The sequence below is a fragment of the Lottia gigantea genome (genome assembly GCF_000327385.1).
Source record: "Lottia gigantea unplaced genomic scaffold LOTGIsca_81, whole genome shotgun sequence".
In the NCBI taxonomy this organism is placed as follows: Eukaryota; Metazoa; Mollusca; class Gastropoda; family Lottiidae; genus Lottia; species Lottia gigantea.
The window spans coordinates 907,949-927,393 of record NW_008710694.1 but is presented as its reverse complement, the minus strand read 5'-3'; the positions used below and the strand labels follow the sequence as shown (position 1 = coordinate 927,393).

The 19,445-nt window shown below is 32.9% G+C and overlaps 1 protein-coding gene across 1 annotated transcript; it reads right to left on the bottom strand.

Annotated features, from left to right (window-relative positions):
• Nucleotides 1–7,294: 7,294 nt before the first annotated feature.
• On the bottom strand, nt 7,295–12,250 carry LOTGIDRAFT_169022 (hypothetical protein; the record flags this gene model as incomplete). Its single annotated transcript, XM_009067318.1, has 4 exons — nt 7,295–8,735; nt 9,057–9,173; nt 9,469–9,584; nt 12,065–12,250. 4 exons carry the CDS (start codon nt 12,248–12,250, stop codon nt 7,295–7,297), a joined length of 1,860 nt encoding a protein of 619 aa, XP_009065566.1.
• Between the last annotated feature and the right edge of the window lie 7,195 nt (nt 12,251–19,445).

Genomic DNA, 19,445 nt, shown 5'->3' with positions numbered 1-19,445 from the left:
GCTACGACTTTCTCCAGTATAGCAACGTATACATGTCGATCAGGATATACTCGAAGTGGTGGGGATTCATCTCTTGACTGCCTAGCTTCTGGTTCCTGGCAAACTGGTCCTCTACAATGTACAGGTAGGTTTTAGATATTGTTGAAATCGTTTCAAATAGGATATTTGAAGACTAATAAAAGTCTGTTACTACGCAAGTATTAAAATAGAGATTTATTTATGTATTCTAATAAAAATCATATTTATGTCGTGTGTCGAAATGCAGTTTGGGTCAGAACAGAAAAGTATAAGAAAGTCAAAATACATAGAAATATAATCTTTGGAACTATGATGAAATTTGTCTTGAATAAATTCCTGATCAGCTTATTTCCAATGGGGACCGAACCCTTAACCTTCCTTAGAGATTTCCTCTTGGCTACATGTATGAATCTAATAGCATGTTAAATTTTAAAGCCGGTAAGAGGGGCTGACATGGAAAAAGTGTCTAGTCGTTCGGATGGGACAATAAACCGAGGCCCCTTGTGCTACAGGCTGTGACAGTTGGAAATTCAGGTTTCAAGCTAATACCATGTGTGGGCGGATGTTTACCATGACTTGCAAGCTATCATTGAATTATTTATATGGATTGCAGGAACTCTCCCTATGTGCCGTGTGTTTGGTAATACTGAACTTACGTTCCATGCACTAAACGGAGCGTCATCAACGGAGTGTCAACTTATATGTCACGGTGAGTTCCCCTTCCAATTAAAAACAAATACCAAGTTATCTTGGTAATTTCATTGGGTAGTGCGAAAGCGACTGTCCAGATAGGATTGCAGTGCGAAAAAAATCAAACTGAGTCGTATTTTCCTATTCGGTTATAACTGAATTCAGTAATCTAGTTCTGCAGAACGAATACACATAAACAATTTAGAAAACCCCTTTACATATCAAACTAGATGTGAATGATATATGATAGTTGGACGTTGAAGAGGCGTTTATGCACGTCCACCCTCACCCCCTCACCCCATCACCTTTTCCCATCCCCTTAACTGCGGGTTTAATATTGTGTACTGCCCAAAATCTTTAATAATTATTATTAAGTGTTGAATAGTTTTTTAAATTAAACGTCTGATGTCGGTTTATTTTCTTAGACCAGTTATTCGAGATAAGCAGTTTTTCCATTGAGTGTTGGTGTGGATTCGATTATATGCAAAGGAATCCTGAAAAATTTTGCACCGAGATGGATACTGAGATGCCACCATTTTCGTACCTAACAGGTAATGAAATCTATTTTAGGACTCCAAGATCTTCTTGAATCTTTTTGATCTGTAAACAGCTTTTAAAAAGTATACTTCCATTTAGGATGAAATAAGAAATTGAAAGTTTTAAACTTGGCTAAGGACTCACGTGGTGTCATAACGAAACAGAATCCATCTATAATACGATAAATCTATAAAACTAAGTAATAATTCATTAAACTGAATACTTTTGAAATCTGGTTAGAAGCATGTTTTAGTAATTATCTAATTTTATTGAAGATTCATGGCACCTGATAAGTCCAACTAGTAAATATATACACTTGTTGACTAAGTTTGATTAATTATTAAAAAAATATGTCAATTATACACGAAAAATATTTCTAAATTTCTCTATTTATTTCTGATGCGACTCATTGATCAAACTGCATTTGTTTAAGAATTATTAATAAAAACAGTAAGACTTGAGCAGTTTTAGAGTTTGGCCTATATATATCTATGTATAATATATATATATATATATATATATATACATTGGTCTTTGGCCATATGTTTTCATAATTATCTGTTTGAAATTTACATTTTTCATTACTTTTTTCATACTCAGCCATAATGTAGAACGGTTAAAGATGGGTTCCCTTTTTGTCATTTATGAAAATGAAAATGCTATGCTTATATGAATAAAAAGTAGAGGTGTTCTAATGACTTGGAAAAATACCAGTTTGTCTCATATGTCCATAATTTGCTAAATTAGAAGAGAATTACTAGCAGAATTCCAATGAGTCACCGATCAAGAAAGCTCAAAAAGTCTTTTTTGTTTATCCAGACTGTACATACATGTACATTTATGATTGTTTAAAACTCTTATGCATAATGATATAATTACGAAAAATAAAGAAACCCATCTTTAAGGATTGGGTTATCGAAAATTATCCGCACAGCGTATTTCCTTTCATAAACAAATTTCGGGTACCCAAAAATGCGACCATGGAATTTTGCCTCAAACAAATCATTCCAATGAATTTATTTTTGACCCCAAGCCCTCCCCCTACTTAAGTTATGTTTCTCCATTTACTTCTTTTATTTGCAGACCCAAGGCCTCATTTTACTTCTAGTTGTAATCCCGATCAGTCTCTACATTCTAGTGCTTTTCATTTATCCGATGGAGACCTGGATATCTCAAACCCTACTCTTTCAAGTACGCTTAAATGCAGAAATGGGTGTTTACAAAGTAAATATAACTAATTTCTATCAATATTAAAATAAAGTTGAGGCCCAGTGTCATACAAACTAAGTCTGCTAATAGTCTCTTGGCAGTTGAAAATCAACTAGAACTGTGAACGGCTCCAAGCGTGGCAACGAGACCTTACACATGGATTTCAAACCTTTTGAAACTTTTAGTCTGTTAGCTTTCAACTCAGGCGCTTTTAAGCCAACAATTTTTGAACAATTAAAACTTTCGGGTATCTTATAAATAAATCAGTTATATAATTACATTCCAGAATTCTCACCTCAATATTCTCAATTTGGTAAAATATAATAGAACTCATTTATACCGAATTAAGATAAACCTCAATTATTTAATTGACAAAAACAAAACATAGATCAGATATGAATTAGTTCTATTATATTTTACCAAATTTTTTATCACCTAAATAATGAACCCTTTTGAAAATCAGAAAAATATTTAGTATGAGTTATTGCCCTTGTTCTTAAAAAGTGTTTAATGTTCAGCTGGTAAACACTCCAGGAGGCACAATTCTTGCCAGATTTTGACGAAACTTGGTGTGAGAGTTTGTAATCACCCAAAGTGAACCTTATTGAAAACCATAAACTATTTTATAGTTATTGACCTTTTTTTATCTTGTAAACATTAAAAGGCATGATTCTTGTCTGATTTTGACAAAACTTGGTAATATTATTCAGTATCGCCCCAAAAAATTCAAAAGAAGTGTATGACTGAAAGGTGAATATTTCATACTGGTGATTGTTACTGTACTGCCAAATATTTTTGTTCAAAATAAAAGCTGCCAGTATATTTGTCCCCATGGGCTGAATGTTAGACAAGACCACGTCCTTCTATTTTGTATTACTTGTTCAAATTCTGTTCTGACAACTTTTGCATTTTTATAAAAACAGTTTTAACTTTATTTTAGGTGGTAATAATTATTTTACAATCAAGAATGGCAATTTGTGTTTCTGTGCTGAGAAATATGATTATCTAGTTGGTCCATTCTCTCCATATTTAGCCTATGGCAAATGTATCCAACCATGTATATCTGACCCTGCTGTTGCATGTATTGTACCTGGGCCACTAACAATCTTCATGAGTAAGTGCTTTAATGATCGAATTCTATAAAACGGCTATATCATTTTTTTGGCTAAATATTATGGAGGTCAATCGTATCCAGAATTAGATGCTATGTACTAATGTCTAATACATACGACACGATACATTTGTGCAATGTTCAAAGACACAATACCTCTTTTACTTATGTCATAATACGTCTAATTTAAAATGCAACACAGAGTTCCCTGGGGAGAAGTTATTGTGTATGATTTAATATTGCTGATAGGCTCCGCCCACAAGTCACAAAAAGATAATACAGTTGAGATAAAACACGTTCGCTAATGCAATGTAGAGGATACTAAGACGAAGATGTAATGTAACTAGTGCAATGTAAAAGACATAAAGACAATTATACTTTATTCAAAAGTGATGTCGAAAGTGAAAGGACATTGCACGTATCATTTTAGGTATTTTGTCGTTGGTTTTATGTAATTTAACATTTGCATCGTGAATTAGACGTATTATGACATAAGTAAAAGAAGTATTTTGTCTTTGAACATTGCACTGATGTATCGTGTAGTATGTATTAGACATAAGTACATCTAATTCTGAATACGATTGACCTCCATAAAATATCCCGTCAAAAACAAATCTAGTCGCGCTATAACGACTTATCGAATTACATCTGCTGGTAGAATCTGTAAAGGACAGTCAAAATAAAACATCTTGAGAAATATATTTATTTCTATTAAGTTGTAGAACAGGAAACGGTACGCACATGAACAAATTTGAAAGGTTGTTATTTATCGGACCAAAAACATTCATTGCTAAAAATTGGTACAGCTAACTTTATGAAAAAAAAAAGTTAATATGTTATAGACAAGTTGTCTAAAAAAAAAAGGGATAAAACTATTTTTGTTTGTCATATTTCATTTGACAATGAAGTCTTAACATGTATTAGACGAGTTTATCGGTTTGGATGGATCCGTTGATCTAGTTTTTTGACTAAATTCGGATCATATGATTGCAGCCAGTTCCCATTTGCTCTACCAAATTTGTATCAGACATCGGAATGTGTAAAACTGCTACCCTGTGGCTCCAACATTCTAGAAAATTCAGACCCCGATGTAAACAATCTTTGCTCTTCTATAATCTACAACTGAATTTCACATCCAGCTTGTTTCAATCCTATTTTTAACACCTTTATTTCATTTTTATTTCAGTTATACCGTAACCTCAAATGTTACATGGGAAACATGAAACATTTTTAGAATAAAGTTCTTTAGCTTGTTGTTTTTCTTGAATATTTCATAATTTATGCAGGCCATTAAATTGATCACTCAATTCACCATCTTCACAATGTCAAGATATATATTACAAACGAGGTCTAATGCCTTGACTACAATAGCCACCTTTCTTGTATTACGGAAGTTTGTAAATGTAACGCTTTGATTTGATTGAACTCTAGCGACTTAAACCAATTAGTGCCCTTGATAAGAGACTGTAAACAATACGACTGCGCATATAATCGAGGATTATGTGTGGCGTATTTGGTAGCGTACAATCCAATCAAGCTGATAGCATTACCAAGCCACAAAGATGTTAGCTGATAGTAAAAGATAACAATACCCAGCCATAAAGATGTAAGCTGATAGTAGTAGATAACAATACCCAGCCATAAAGATATTGTTAGCTGATAGTAGTAGATAACAATATCTAGTCATAAAGATATTGTTAGCTGATAGTAGTAGATAACAATACCTAGTTATAAAAATATTGTTAGCTGATAGTAGTAGATAACAGTATCTAGTCATAAAGATGTTGTTAGCTGATAGTAGTAGATAACAATATCTAGTCATAAAGATGTTAGCTGATAGTAGTAGATAACAATACCTAGTTATAAAGATGTTGTTAGCTGATAGTAGTAGATAACAATATCTAGTTATAAAGATGTTGTTAGCTGATAGTAGTAGATAACAATATCTAGTCATAAAGATATTGTTAGCTGATAGTAGTAGATAACAATACCTAGTCATTAAGATGCTGTTAGCTGATAGTAGTAGTAGATAACAATATCTAGTTATAAAGATGTTGTTAGCTGATAGTAGTAGATAACAATATCTAGTTATAAAGATGTTGTTAGCTGATAGTAGTAGATAACAATGCCTAGTTATAAAGATGTTGTTAGCTAATAGTAGTAGATAACAATATCTAGTTATAAAGATGCTGTTAGCTGATAGTAGTAGATAACAATACCTAGTCATAAAGATGTTGTTAGCTTATAGTAGTTGATAACAATACCTAGTCATAAAGATGCTGTTAGCTAATAGTAGTTAATAACAATACCTAGTCATAAAGATGTTGTTAGCTGATAGTAGTAGATAACAATATCTAGTCATAAAGATGCTGTTAGCTAATAGTAGTTAATAACAATACCTAGTCATAAAGATGTTGTTAGCTGATAGTAGTAGATAACAATACCTAGTCATAAAGATGCTGTTAGCTAATAGTAGTTAATAACAATACCTAGTCATAAAGATGTTGTTAGCTGATAGTAGTAGATAACAATATCTAGTCATAAAGATGTTGTTAGCTGATAGTAGTAGATAACAATATCTAGTTATAAAGATGTTGTTAGCTGATAGTTGTAGATAACAATATCTAGTTATAAAGATGTTGTTAGCTGATAGTAGTAGATAACAATATCTAGTTATAAAGATGTTGTTAGCTGATAGTAGTAGATAACAATATCTAGTTATAAAGATGCTGTTAGCTGATAGTAGTAGATAACAATACCTAGTCATTAAGATGTTGTTAGCTGATAGTAGTAGATAACAATACCTAGTCATTAAGATGCTGTTAGCTGATAGTAGTAGATAACAATACATAGTCATAAAGATATTGTTAACTGATAGTAGTAGATAACAATATCTAGTTATAAAGATGCTGTTAGCTGATAGTAGTAGATAACAAACCTAGTCATAAAGATGTTGTTAGCTGATAGTAGTAGATAACAATACCTAGTCATAAAGATGTTGTTAGCTGATAGTAGTAGATAACAATACCTAGTCATTAAGATGTTGTTAGCTGATAGTAGTAGATAACAATACCTAGTCATAAAGATGTTGTTAGCTGATAGTAGTAGATAACAATACCTAGTCATTAAGATGTTGTTAGCTGATAGTAGTAGATAACAATATCTAGTCATAAAGATATTGTTAGCTGATAGTAGTAGATAACAATACCTAGTCATAAAGATGTTGTTAGCTGATAGTAGTAGATAACAATACCTAGTCATTAAGATGTTGTTAGCTGACAGTAGTAGATAACAACACCTAGTCATAAAGATATTGTTAGCTGATAGTAGTAGATAACAATACCTAGTCATAAAGATATTGTTAGCTGATAGTAGTAGATAACAATATCTAGTCCTAAAGATATTGTTAGCTGATAGTAGATAACAATATCTAGTCATAAAGATGTTGTTAGCTGATAGTAGTAAATAACAATACGTAGTCATAAAGATGTTGTTAGCTGATAGTAGTAGATAACAATACCTAGTCATAAAGGTGTTGTTAGCTGATAGTAGTGGATAACAATATCTAGTTATAAATGTTGAACATTATTTTATGTCGACTCAAATGAATACATGGAAGTATTACTATGTTGAAACGCCTGTCAAATGTTACACAATCTCTCGTAAATAGTTCTCATTTAGATATAACATATCCGAATAATTCTTATAATAAATATCCCAAGTATGAGTTTAGTCTATAGTTAAATTGGAATCTGCCAAGTTCTTAAATTCGAAATCGTCTTCGCTCTGAAATTCACTTTGAGTCTGAGATTTAGGAGTTTCTATTTTAGCCCTGGTACTTGGTAGTGGATCTTTCTCTGATCGAAATTGATACAAAGCTAAATATCGATCTGGTGTTTCACTCCCATATATTGTTATTTTTTCACCGGGATCCGGGGTAGTCACTGTCGCACTCCATTCATTCTTATTGTTACCTTGCATTTTAGTAGAGCCTGATGACGATTTGACCATAGCGCATTGTAAAATAGGAGATTCAATTGTGAACGCAACTTCAGTGTTTGCTGGTACATCTTTCTCTCCTGGTTCTAGAAGGATGCATTCCTGACGATCAGTTTCAGCAAACGTTTTAGGAAATGGGCCAATGTCTGCGGGATTATGACAATCGATAAGCAAATTGGTAGCGTGCGTAAACATTTTCTGATCTGACGAGTTGGATTTGGTGTAAATTTTTAAAGTATAAAAACCTTTGAAAGGAAACCTTATGTGTAAGACCATAAGATTTTTCTGAAATTCACGAATTATGAAATCGTCGGCATCTTCGATGGCCTTTTCAGCATGGACGAGCTTATGGGTAAATCTGCTGTTACCGATTGTTTTAATGGGGAGACTCATCCTTCCCGAATCAGACGCAAACACTGTACGATATGTCATACTCCCGTCAATTCCAAACTTAGTCGGATCTCGGACTCCCCAAGCACCAAAATGGTCTGGGAAAGGATCGATAGGTCCTGATATATCTTGCCCCTCCACCATATAATCAACAAGAGTAGCATAGCCTCCGTCGTTCTCGGGTGATATCCGACCAAGTATAGTGATTTTATATTTTGTGGATTTGGGAGGTTTTACTGTTAATTTAAAAACGTGATTTGGAAGTCTTTGAACCATGAGGTAAGTGTCATACGCCTCACCCTCTCTATCATACATGTGAGCGCCAACATCAGTTAAAGGCACATTTTTAGCTCTAACGAAGATTTCAATCACGTCTTTGGTTTCTAATTGGACGTGTTTATGTGGATGGAAATCAACGTCCCAGTCTTGAGCAGCTTCATATAGTTTGATTCTACTAGCGAACTCCTCTAGAGTGATGGGTTCTTTCAATATCTGCCATTTGGAGCTGTTTTCTTCAGCATTCTCCAACAGAGGAAAATGGGCATTAATAAATTTATCGGGATCCTGCATAAAATGACGATCAGTATACGCCTTTTCCCATTTTCCGTCGTCGTTCATTCTTCCAGCTCCCCACGTACATTCAATAAACCTCCATTCGCCCTGAGTATAAACGGCATTCCAGGCATGATTTGTTTCCGTGTCTTCTGTTATACGACGATTAGCATTATAGGCAAAACCTTTAGAATGTCCGGTTATTACTTTCACTGGAATCTTTACCATTCTAGAAAACAAAAGATAATCAAATAAACATAATATAAATGAAGGCCCAGTTTCACAAAAAAATTTACGATTAAATTTGTCGTAAGTGTGGTATTTCTCAATGTTAAATAAAAACCTTACGACAAATATCAAAGAAGGATTTTTTCGAGAAAAGGGCCCCAAGTGTTGGATATGAACAAGGCGTAATAATAAGCGTATTTACTGCCAAGAATCTTTTTTAAGGCTTTCTATTTCTGTCTGTTTCATTTTTTCATATCTAAAAGCCCTAAAATACACTAAAATAACTAATTTGCGCAATTCAAGATACAAAAAGGCTACTTACCGACAGAAAAGGGCAAATAACTCACTATATCCCTGACACACTGCTAGTTTTTTGTTTAAAACAGTTTGAGGAGCGTTACTTGGTGACTTCTTACCATTATATACATCAACATCGTATCTAAAACAGATATAGCCAGCATACAAATATATAACATGTTTCGGACGAATCCTACAGTTCACATATATGTTTCTGAGCGTATAAAGTGCCACTTAACAACCCTGTTCATTCCATTCTATTTGGACAAGATAGTTTTATATTCAATAGCCCTTAAGGAACTAATTTATTACCCAAGGATGTCCAGAATAATTAATATTACTTGCATCTGGAGAATCGTATAGATAATATCATTCTATAATTTGATTATGAATTAGATAGGATTATTTATTTTTCAAAACTCCAAACATTCTCATACCTGATGTTGGAACAAATCCAAACATAAAATACTCGGATTACATCTAAATCTCTTGTACATGGTTCTACAAGATATTTCACTAAAGTTGGTGGTGTTAACTTGACATCATCTGGTACCTGCAATCATACAGAATCTCTTGGCCATTGACTTTGAAACAAGTCTTGATTTCCAAAGCTTCCACCAAGACCTTAATCTGCCGAATTGGATGGCATGAGTTCTACAATAAGTACTAACGACATGTTTTCATCAGAAATAAAGACATGCTTAAATGAAAACCAGAGACGCTATATTACTAGTAATATCGCTAATAATCGTGAGTATTAATGACGTTATATCGTGAGTAATAATCACGTTATATCATGAGTAATAATGACATTGTTTGACTGTATATCACGAGTAATAATGATGTATTTGAGGGAAATACTGACGTTATATAGTGAGTAATAATGGCAACTTACGACGTGATGTCTTGAATTATAATGACGCTATATCATGAGTAATAAGGATGTGCTTTATAGGAAATACTGACGTTTATATCATGAGAAATACTGACGCTATATCATGAGTTATAAGGATGTGCTTTATGGGAAATACTGACGTTTATATCATGAGAAATACTGACGCTATATCATGAGTTATAAGGATGTGCTTTATGGGAAATACCGACGTTTATATCATGAGTAATAATGACGCTATATCATGACTAATAAGGATGTGCTTTATAGGAAATACTGACGTTTATATCATGAGAAATACTGACGTTTATATCATGAGTAATAATGACGCTATATCATGAGTTATAAGGATGTGCTTTATGGGAAATACTGACGTTAATATCGTGAGTAATAATGGCACTATATCATGAGTAATAAGGATGTGCTTTATAGGAAATACTAGCGTTTATATCATGAGTAATAATGACGCTATATCATGAGTTATAAGGATGTGCTTTATGGGAAATACCGACGTTTATATCATGAGTAATAATGACGCTATATCATGAGTTATAAGGATGTGTTTTATGGGAAATACCGACGTTTATATCATGAGTAATAATGACGCTATATCATGAGTAGTAAGGATGTGCTTTATGGGAAATACCGACGTTTATATCGTGAGTAATAATGACGCTATATCATGAGTTATAAGGATGTGCTTTATGGGAAATACTGACGTTTATATCATGAGTAATAATGACGCTATATCATGAGTTATAAGGATGTGCTTTATGGGAAATACTGACGTTTATATTGTGAGTAATAATGACGCTATATCATGAGTTATAAGGGTGTGCTTTATGGGAAATACTGACGTTTATATCATGAGTAATAATGACGCTATATCATGAGTAGTAAGGATGTTCCTTATGGGAAATACTGACGTTTATATCATGAGTAATAATGACGCTATATCATGAGTAATAAGGATGTGCTTTATGGGAAATACCGACGTTTATATCGTGAGTAATAATGACGCTATATCATGAGTTATAAGGATGTGCTTTATGGGAAATACTGACGTTTATATCATGAGTAATAATGACGCTATATTATGAGTTATTAGGATGTGTTTTATGGGAAATACCGACGTTTATATCGTGAGTAATAATGACGCTATATCATGAGTTATTAGGATGTGTTTTATGGGAAATACTGACGTTAATATCGTGAGTAATAATGGCGCTATATCATGAGTAATAAGGATGTGCTTTATAGGAAATACTAGCGTTTATATCATGAGTAATAATGACGCTATATCATGAGTTATAAGGATGTGCTTTATGGGAAATACCGACGTTTATATCATGAGTAATAATGACGCTATATCATGAGTTATAAGGATGTGTTTTATGGGAAATACCGACGTTTATATCATGAGTAATAATGACGCTATATCATGAGTAGTAAGGATGTGCTTTATGGGAAATACCGACGTTTATATCGTGAGTAATAATGACGCTATATCATGAGTTATAAGGATGTGCTTTATGGGAAATACTGACGTTTATATCATGAGTAATAATGACGCTATATTATGAGTTGTTAGGATGTGTTTTATGGGAAATACCGACGTTTATATCGTGAGTAATAATCACGCTATATCATGAGTTATAAGGATGTGCTTTATGGGAAATACTGACGTTTATATCATGAGTAATGATGACGCTATATCATGAGTTATAAGGATATGCTTTATGGGAAATACTGACGTTATATCATGAGATATACTGATGTTAGATCATGAGTACTAATAATCTGTTTTATGGGAAATACTGACGTTTATATCATGAGTTATAAGGTTGTGCTTTATTGGAAATACTGACGTTTATATCATGAATAATAAAGACGTTACATCATGAGTAATTATGACGCTATATCAGGATAAAAACGGTCGTATAAATTACGGGTATAAAGGTGTGATATGTACAATTACAACGTGGTATTACAAGTAACGGGCTTTATATTATGAGTAAAATGTTTCAAAAGTACAAAACCGTGCCTAATACATAGGACTTGGATAACGGAAATAATAGGAACGCGCTTAAAGGCAACATTTTCAATGTACATTTGGTATTCTAGTTAAAATAAAAACTTACACTTCGAGCATGAGAATCAATTTCAGAAAATTGTTTAATTGACGGTATTAATTGAGATCTGGATCGTTTAGGAGGTTCAGGATTTGCATTATTAGTAAAGACAACAGGGTTTCTTGCTTCTGTTTCTGGGTCTGTTGGTGGAAGAATATAATCCTCTTCCTCTATCTTTGAATCACTACATCCCATCTTATAAGTCTCTAGATATTGAATTGTCTTTCAATTTGAAAACCAATAAGACGGTTATTGAACCAGTTGGATCCCTACTTCCTAAAATACCTAAAACAGAAAGTGACTGTCAGCTTAAGTGTGAATCTATAAGTCATGAAGTTATTATAAATAGTATGCAGTCGTTTGTACAATCATGCCTTCGTTTTAGAAACGGGGAATTTTTTTTAGCTAAGCCTTTCATTAATAGTGTTCACGGGTCACCATCGAGATGGTGAATCTGTATTTAATTTGCTAGACACATGTTACCGATAAAACTACATCAACTCATTTTGAATTTATCCTGGATTTTCTTGTACATAACGCTTCAACTCTTGACAATTTTTTCTTGAGAAAAGTGAAAATATAAAGCTATTTAATAAATATACGGGTATTCCGTTAAGTAATATCAAATAACGGAGACAATTTTATGGTATACTTCTCCTGAGTTTATTGTACACAACACTTAAACAATTTACATCGCCATTATCATGAGTAGCTCGACTAATATTGCCCTACCCGTTCATCGGACGTGATATACGGTTGGGATATCAGCGCATACTCACTAAAACCGATAATACATCCGAGAAACGGGTAGGGCAAGATTAGTCGAGATAGATCATGAGCAGTATACCATAAAATTGTGTTCGTTACGTTATGTGATCTCTAAACCTAAATGTCATTTAAAAATTATCACAATATAATAAAGAAACTTCATAAAACTTAACCAACTTACCGTCTTACATTTTATCATTGATGAATATTCCAATGATATTCGATATAGTATCCAAATACTACTAAAACCGATTGAAAAACTCAAGTAAATATTTAATTTCACCATGACTTCTTACAGATCATATATACATGGTGTGTATACAAATCGTACATTGTATTATTTATTGTGTATATATACCTATACATATCAACAAAATAGATATGAGGGGCAAATATGTATATTGTCTAAATTGTTTTGTATTGAATGGTTTGTCGCGTTAGATGAAAGGGCTATTGTATAAATCGTCTTCACAGTATAATATAAGGATAGAATAGGCCGTTTCTCTCCTATATATTATTATCTGTACACCGATATTCTTCAAAGACCCTAGTCATAAAACTAAAACCACGACTGTTGCTGTTTTGAATGCTCGCTCTTTTTTCCTTCCCTTTCTGTAGTAATGTATATTTATAAAACATTCTGCTGTTATCTTTAAACTGTTCTTTTTCACTCTGTAGTCTACTCAACGTGTTGTATCAAATATATTCTATACTCATGTATTCTTTTATTTACTCTTTAGTTTACTCTATGTGTTGTAGTTATTATTTCTGTCTATTACATGTGTTGTATTATTTAACTCAATAGTCTACTCTATGTGTTGTTCTAATTACTATTTGGTCTAATTTATGTGTTTTATTAATTCTATAGTCTACTCTATGTGTAGTTTTATTGACTCTAAAATCTATTTTATGTGTTGTTTATGAATTCTATAATCTTGTGTATGTGTTGTTTTATAAACTCTAAGGTCTACTCTATGTGTTATTTATTAACTCTATAATCTTCTGTGTGTTTTTCTAATTACTATTTAGTCTAATTTATGTGTTTTATTAACTCTACAGTCTACTCTATGTGTTGTTTTATTAACTCTATAGTCTACTCTATGTGTTGTTTATTAACTCTATAGTCTACTCTATGTGTTGTTTTATTAACTCTATAGTCTACTCTATGTGTTGTTTTATTAACTCTATAGTCTACTCTATGTGTTCTTTAAATTGTTCTATACATGATAATAACTATTTATTCTACTCCTTGTGTTATTCTAGTAGCTATATAACCTACTGTGTGTGTTGTTCTATATACTATTTAGTGGTTCAACGCCTCGTACCTTTTCCAGACACAATATCGAGACCCTTCAAGATTCTAATTGTAAATAATAATATTGTATTAGTATTCTACCTGTATATTCCATGTGTAGTTTCCAATTACGTGTTACTATAAAATATGTATTAATGAGTAATTGGTTCTAATGGAATAAATATCTCTACCCTTGGGGGTTACCAACGAATAAAAACAATGGATTAAACATGGAATTATCGATCTACGTACAGGGCTATAAGAAGATCAATAAAATTATAATTCTAAATGACAATCTTTCATGTTGAAAGTAATACCATAATGTTATTATGTATATATTCTGTAAGATATATATATTTGCTGCTGGTGACAGCAACACTTGGCCATTGGATTATGATTAAGCCTAATATAAGAGTGAACAGTTACGAATACCTCAGGAAATGAAAAGAAAATTTCGTTATTATATAATTAGTGAATATTCGAAGGTTACAAAGTAGCCTAGGACAGTGTGAACTTCTCTTAAGGGCAGTTGTTTTTAATTCAAATGTGGATAATCAGTGAATGTTGAATGTTACAAAGCAGCTTGAATTGGACAGAGTGAATTTTATTGAAGGACAGAAAAAGTTTCAATTCGAAACATCTAATATCTACGTTTGAGGTTTTCATTTCGTTGAGATTCAGTAAATATCAAACACATTGGAAATATAGACAACAAGATTATAGATAAGATATAAGATAAACCTCGCGAATTGACTATATATTGGAAATCTGGATATTCAACAAATGTTACAAGGCAGCCTTTATTGAAATTCTCATTAGGACAGACAAAGTTTCAATTCAAAGCATCAAAAATCTTCGCTTGAAATTTCGTTGACATCGTGTACATACAAGACACATTGGAAATATATTAAATAAATATCACATATAGTTTATATAATAATATATTAATTAGTAAGATCTGTCTTGTTAATTGAGAACAAAACGTCTGGATGTCCAAGTGTGTAGACAGAGGAATTTAATATGGGTTGTGGAAGCAGTAAATCTACCCAGATTCAAGGGACCTACAGTAAATGTGTGGTGGAACCAGATACATCAATAACCTGTTTAGAGTATGACAGAATAGAACCAGACGACCAGGAAAATGAAGGTAATGGGGCAGTGGTGCCATTGAGGAGGGAGGGGGGATTGGCTGACAGGCTTGTGGAATACCAACTACCGACTGAATTTTTAATTGCCACACTGTTTGTATTAGATGATGAGAACAGTGTTGTAATAAAATTGAAACCTTCAATGACATTTTTCAGATACAGAGCCAGTTAAAGAGCTAAAGAGATCAGATCTTCTACAAGAGTAAAATCGTGTGTTTGGGTGCAGTTAAAACTGTCATAGTGTGATGCTCCTACGGACAATGGAGCGTCAAACTCCAACAATGTGATGGATTATTCAGAATTTTCAATCTGAAAGAGCAAATGTCTATATATGATACTCAAAAGTTGGTTTGGAGGATACTTTCATGACAATGTCAATGGCGAGCTACGAACTGCATTTAATACCTTGTAATCCTTCGGCATTTTTCTTGAATCACTGAAGTTTGTAAATGCAGGGGTTTGATTGCATTGTATATATCTTATCATTGTGAAGAGGGGAGAATACATAATGACTGGATCCCGTTTCTCAAAAATCCTTGCGACTAAACTTGCACGTCAAGCGTTTTTTTGACGTTATCAAATCGGTAATTTATAACGCCTACGTTCGTACGTTAATCTATGATATTTTGAGAAACGGGGTTTAGTAATTCATTACCGATGTTATTACGTCATGTTTTCCACTTTCATTGTGTGAATTAATCAGTGCTGGACACTAATTATATACAATATAAAAATACAGATCTTGTCATGTTTATTTAGTATAAATACTATTGTGGACATGCTGAAAAAGATAATATATCATATAAAATATAACAAACAAATATCACAACCTCTTCCTGTCATCACAAAATAAAGTTGTCTGACTTGTCACATCATAGGGATCAGAATAGCGGTCATTGGCTTTAAACGCAAATATCATGCAACTGAGTTCGGAAATCATGGCCACTTTCATTATTCGGAACCATAGGCAACTGGACATCGCTATTGTCTGAGGGCAACTAAAAGGGACGTTTGCGCCATTCGTTTGATCAAGCACACCTCGGGGATTTGTTTAGCTAAGCTAAGAAGTAATAGTGTTCACAAATCCATGTGTGTCCAGAATTTACCACCTTCGAGACTCTGCTGTATATAGAAAAGACTATATAGAAATGGGAAGTGAATTTCTTTGTTTGAGGTATTTTTCCAAAAAATTATGCGATTTTGGCTATTTTTTCAGTACTTCTGAAGACATATTTTCAAGACCCAAAATGCAAAGACAAATAGCATGCAATTGAAAATTCTATTTGAATATGAATTAAAGTAGAGAAAAAATTAAATTATGAGCTCCCTATGATCGGGGAATAAATGGATTAATCATTTTTGAACAAGACTGTTAGTTTCCACTGACACTTACATAATATACTTACATAGAATATTTCTATTAGAACACTGACATGATATACTTACATAGAATATTTCTATTAGAACCCTGACATGATATACTTACATAGAATATTTCTATTAGAACATTGACATGATATACTTACATAGAATATTTCTATTAGAACCCTGACATGATATACTTACATAGAATATTTCTATTATAACACTGACATGATATACTTACATAGAATATTTCTATTAGACCATTGACATGATATACTTACATAAAATATTTCTATTAGAACACTGACAAGAGGAGCAGCCTGGAAACTCAGTTCTTATTCTCGACTTACAATCAAATCTTCTAGGACATCTCACCATACATACTAGAATGATTACAGGTCAGTTAAAGTAATATATCTACAACCAAAATTATTACAGCTGATAAGCAGACACAGCTATATAGATGGAAGTTTGTTATCTGTAACACTTATCAACATGAGAATCTGATGCCGAAACATTCTTTCAATTTCAAGACATAATGGAAAAATGAATTAAATGAAATGAGTTCTTTTTTCTACTTTTCTGAACTTGAATCCACTGATGAAGACAGGCAATATCACGCAGTGTTCTGTGAGGACACCAGGAATGAATTGGTGCTGGGGCTCAGATTTTGTGCTCATAAAATATATATCTTTTTGATTTTGTACAAAGACACTGTATTTATTGTCTCATAAGTACGATTAGACGCTCATTCCATGTAAGCCCCTCGACCCAAATCACTGACAAGGGGGTAGCCTAACACAGACAGAGAACTATGCAATAATTTAACCTTGGACCTTCAGGTAAGAGGGTAAGTCCAGTTTAATAGATATAAATGAAAAACGTTTACCAGAGTTCCTAGATTCCACTACAGTTACAACAACCAATACCATCAAACACACAAATATCCAATTCATTTTCCAAGATTTTTAGTTTAAATATAATTCAATAGTGAATAAAGGAATAATGCCCTATATACAGGAGTGTTTAATAATTACTGAATGAAGTTGAACGGTGAAAGTTATCATTAAAACAGATTTCCTGCCACTTTCCTGTGTTTGTAAGATTAGAGGTCAGGATGTCAACACTTCCTTTTCTTTATTCATTTATTATAGAAATGTTTGGTGAGGGCTTGGTACATACGAAACAACGAATGGTTCTTACACGAAAACAACACACACGAATGTAGTACACAGCAATTTCTGAACCTTTAAATCTAATTCGAAGGCTTTGTTGAAATATAATAACCTTTTTCAAAACTCGACTACGTTCGTGTGTGTTACTTTCATGATAGAACCATTCGTAGTTAGTATGGCTTGGAAATATCAGTTAATCATGCATTAGTTGTTATCTGTTAATCTAACTGGTTGATCTTAAAATCAATGTATTAACCAATCAGATATAAAGTATGGTCACAGTCATACAAAACAAGGTATTGTAGTCACAGTAATACGGACACATAATACTTTGTGACCGTATTACTGTGACCATAACACCTTGTGCCCGTATTACTGTGACCATAATACTTTGTGCCCGTATTACTGTGACCATAACACCTTGTGCCCGTATTACTGTGACCATTACACTTTGTGCCCGTATTACTGTGACCATAACACCTTGTGCTCGTATTACTGTAACCATAATACTTTGTGCCCGTATTACTGTGACCATAACACCTTGTGCCCGTATTACTGTGACCATATTTCCGGTGGCCAAATTACTAAACACAAAAATGGGACATTTAGTAAGCAGTTTAGATATATTGGTGAATCGATACATCGCAATACGACACAATATGCATATATTGCCGCGTGGTTAAGTATAGAAGACAAACGACAATATCAGACATACAAAAGCATGAATGTTCAATTCGTGAATGTAATCATGGCAACAATAACTCTACTTCTCTCTAACGCTGGAACACTGTCTTTTTATGGCAAGGAAATAACTGGACTAACATCGCCTGTGCCAGTGCTCTTACCCCCTAATACCCAAAGACAGTAAAATATTAGTAATATTATTCTAATATCTATAATAAATAGGGAATGAATAAGGGCAGATAATTTTAGCTGAAATTCCAGATTCCCACATAATAGTTAGGGGGGGAAAAAAAAAATAATTTATTTATCATTTTTATTTTTACAATTTTTACAAAATATAACAAATTTAAAGAATATGATTCCTTTGTGGCACAATTCATGTTTCTTGTTCACAAACTTTTGAATTATTTCATTCTTGGTGCTGAACTGAGAGTTTTGATTCTATATTCATATATCAATTGTCTATATCTGGTCGTCCCACCATAGTCTTTATTTTCATTTCATGAGCATGACTCTTGTACATATACATAATTTATTGTATATACATATGTCCAACACTATCCAATCTGAAATCTGATCTGAGTGTATCGAAACGATACCATTGAGAATGTAGGTTGTGGTACAGGAAGATGGAGGCCACATAAAATAATAGATACCCAGAGAAAAACTTTAATAAAATAATATAGTTCTGAATCACATTAGTTTTTATCCGTGGAATAGGAAGGGGGAGATCTCTAATTTCAAAACAACCAGTATAATAAATTATATTGACATAGTTTTGACAAAGAAGTCAAATCCTGTCACTGTGACAACCTGTCCAACATAACAGATCTTATATCTCTTCAAGCCAAGACAGTGTATCACACAAGCACTGTATGAAGACTATAAGTTGATATTCAATCACTAGCCTCCATCTCTATTTCCTCTATGGACATTCCTGAATTATCAAGTTCTGG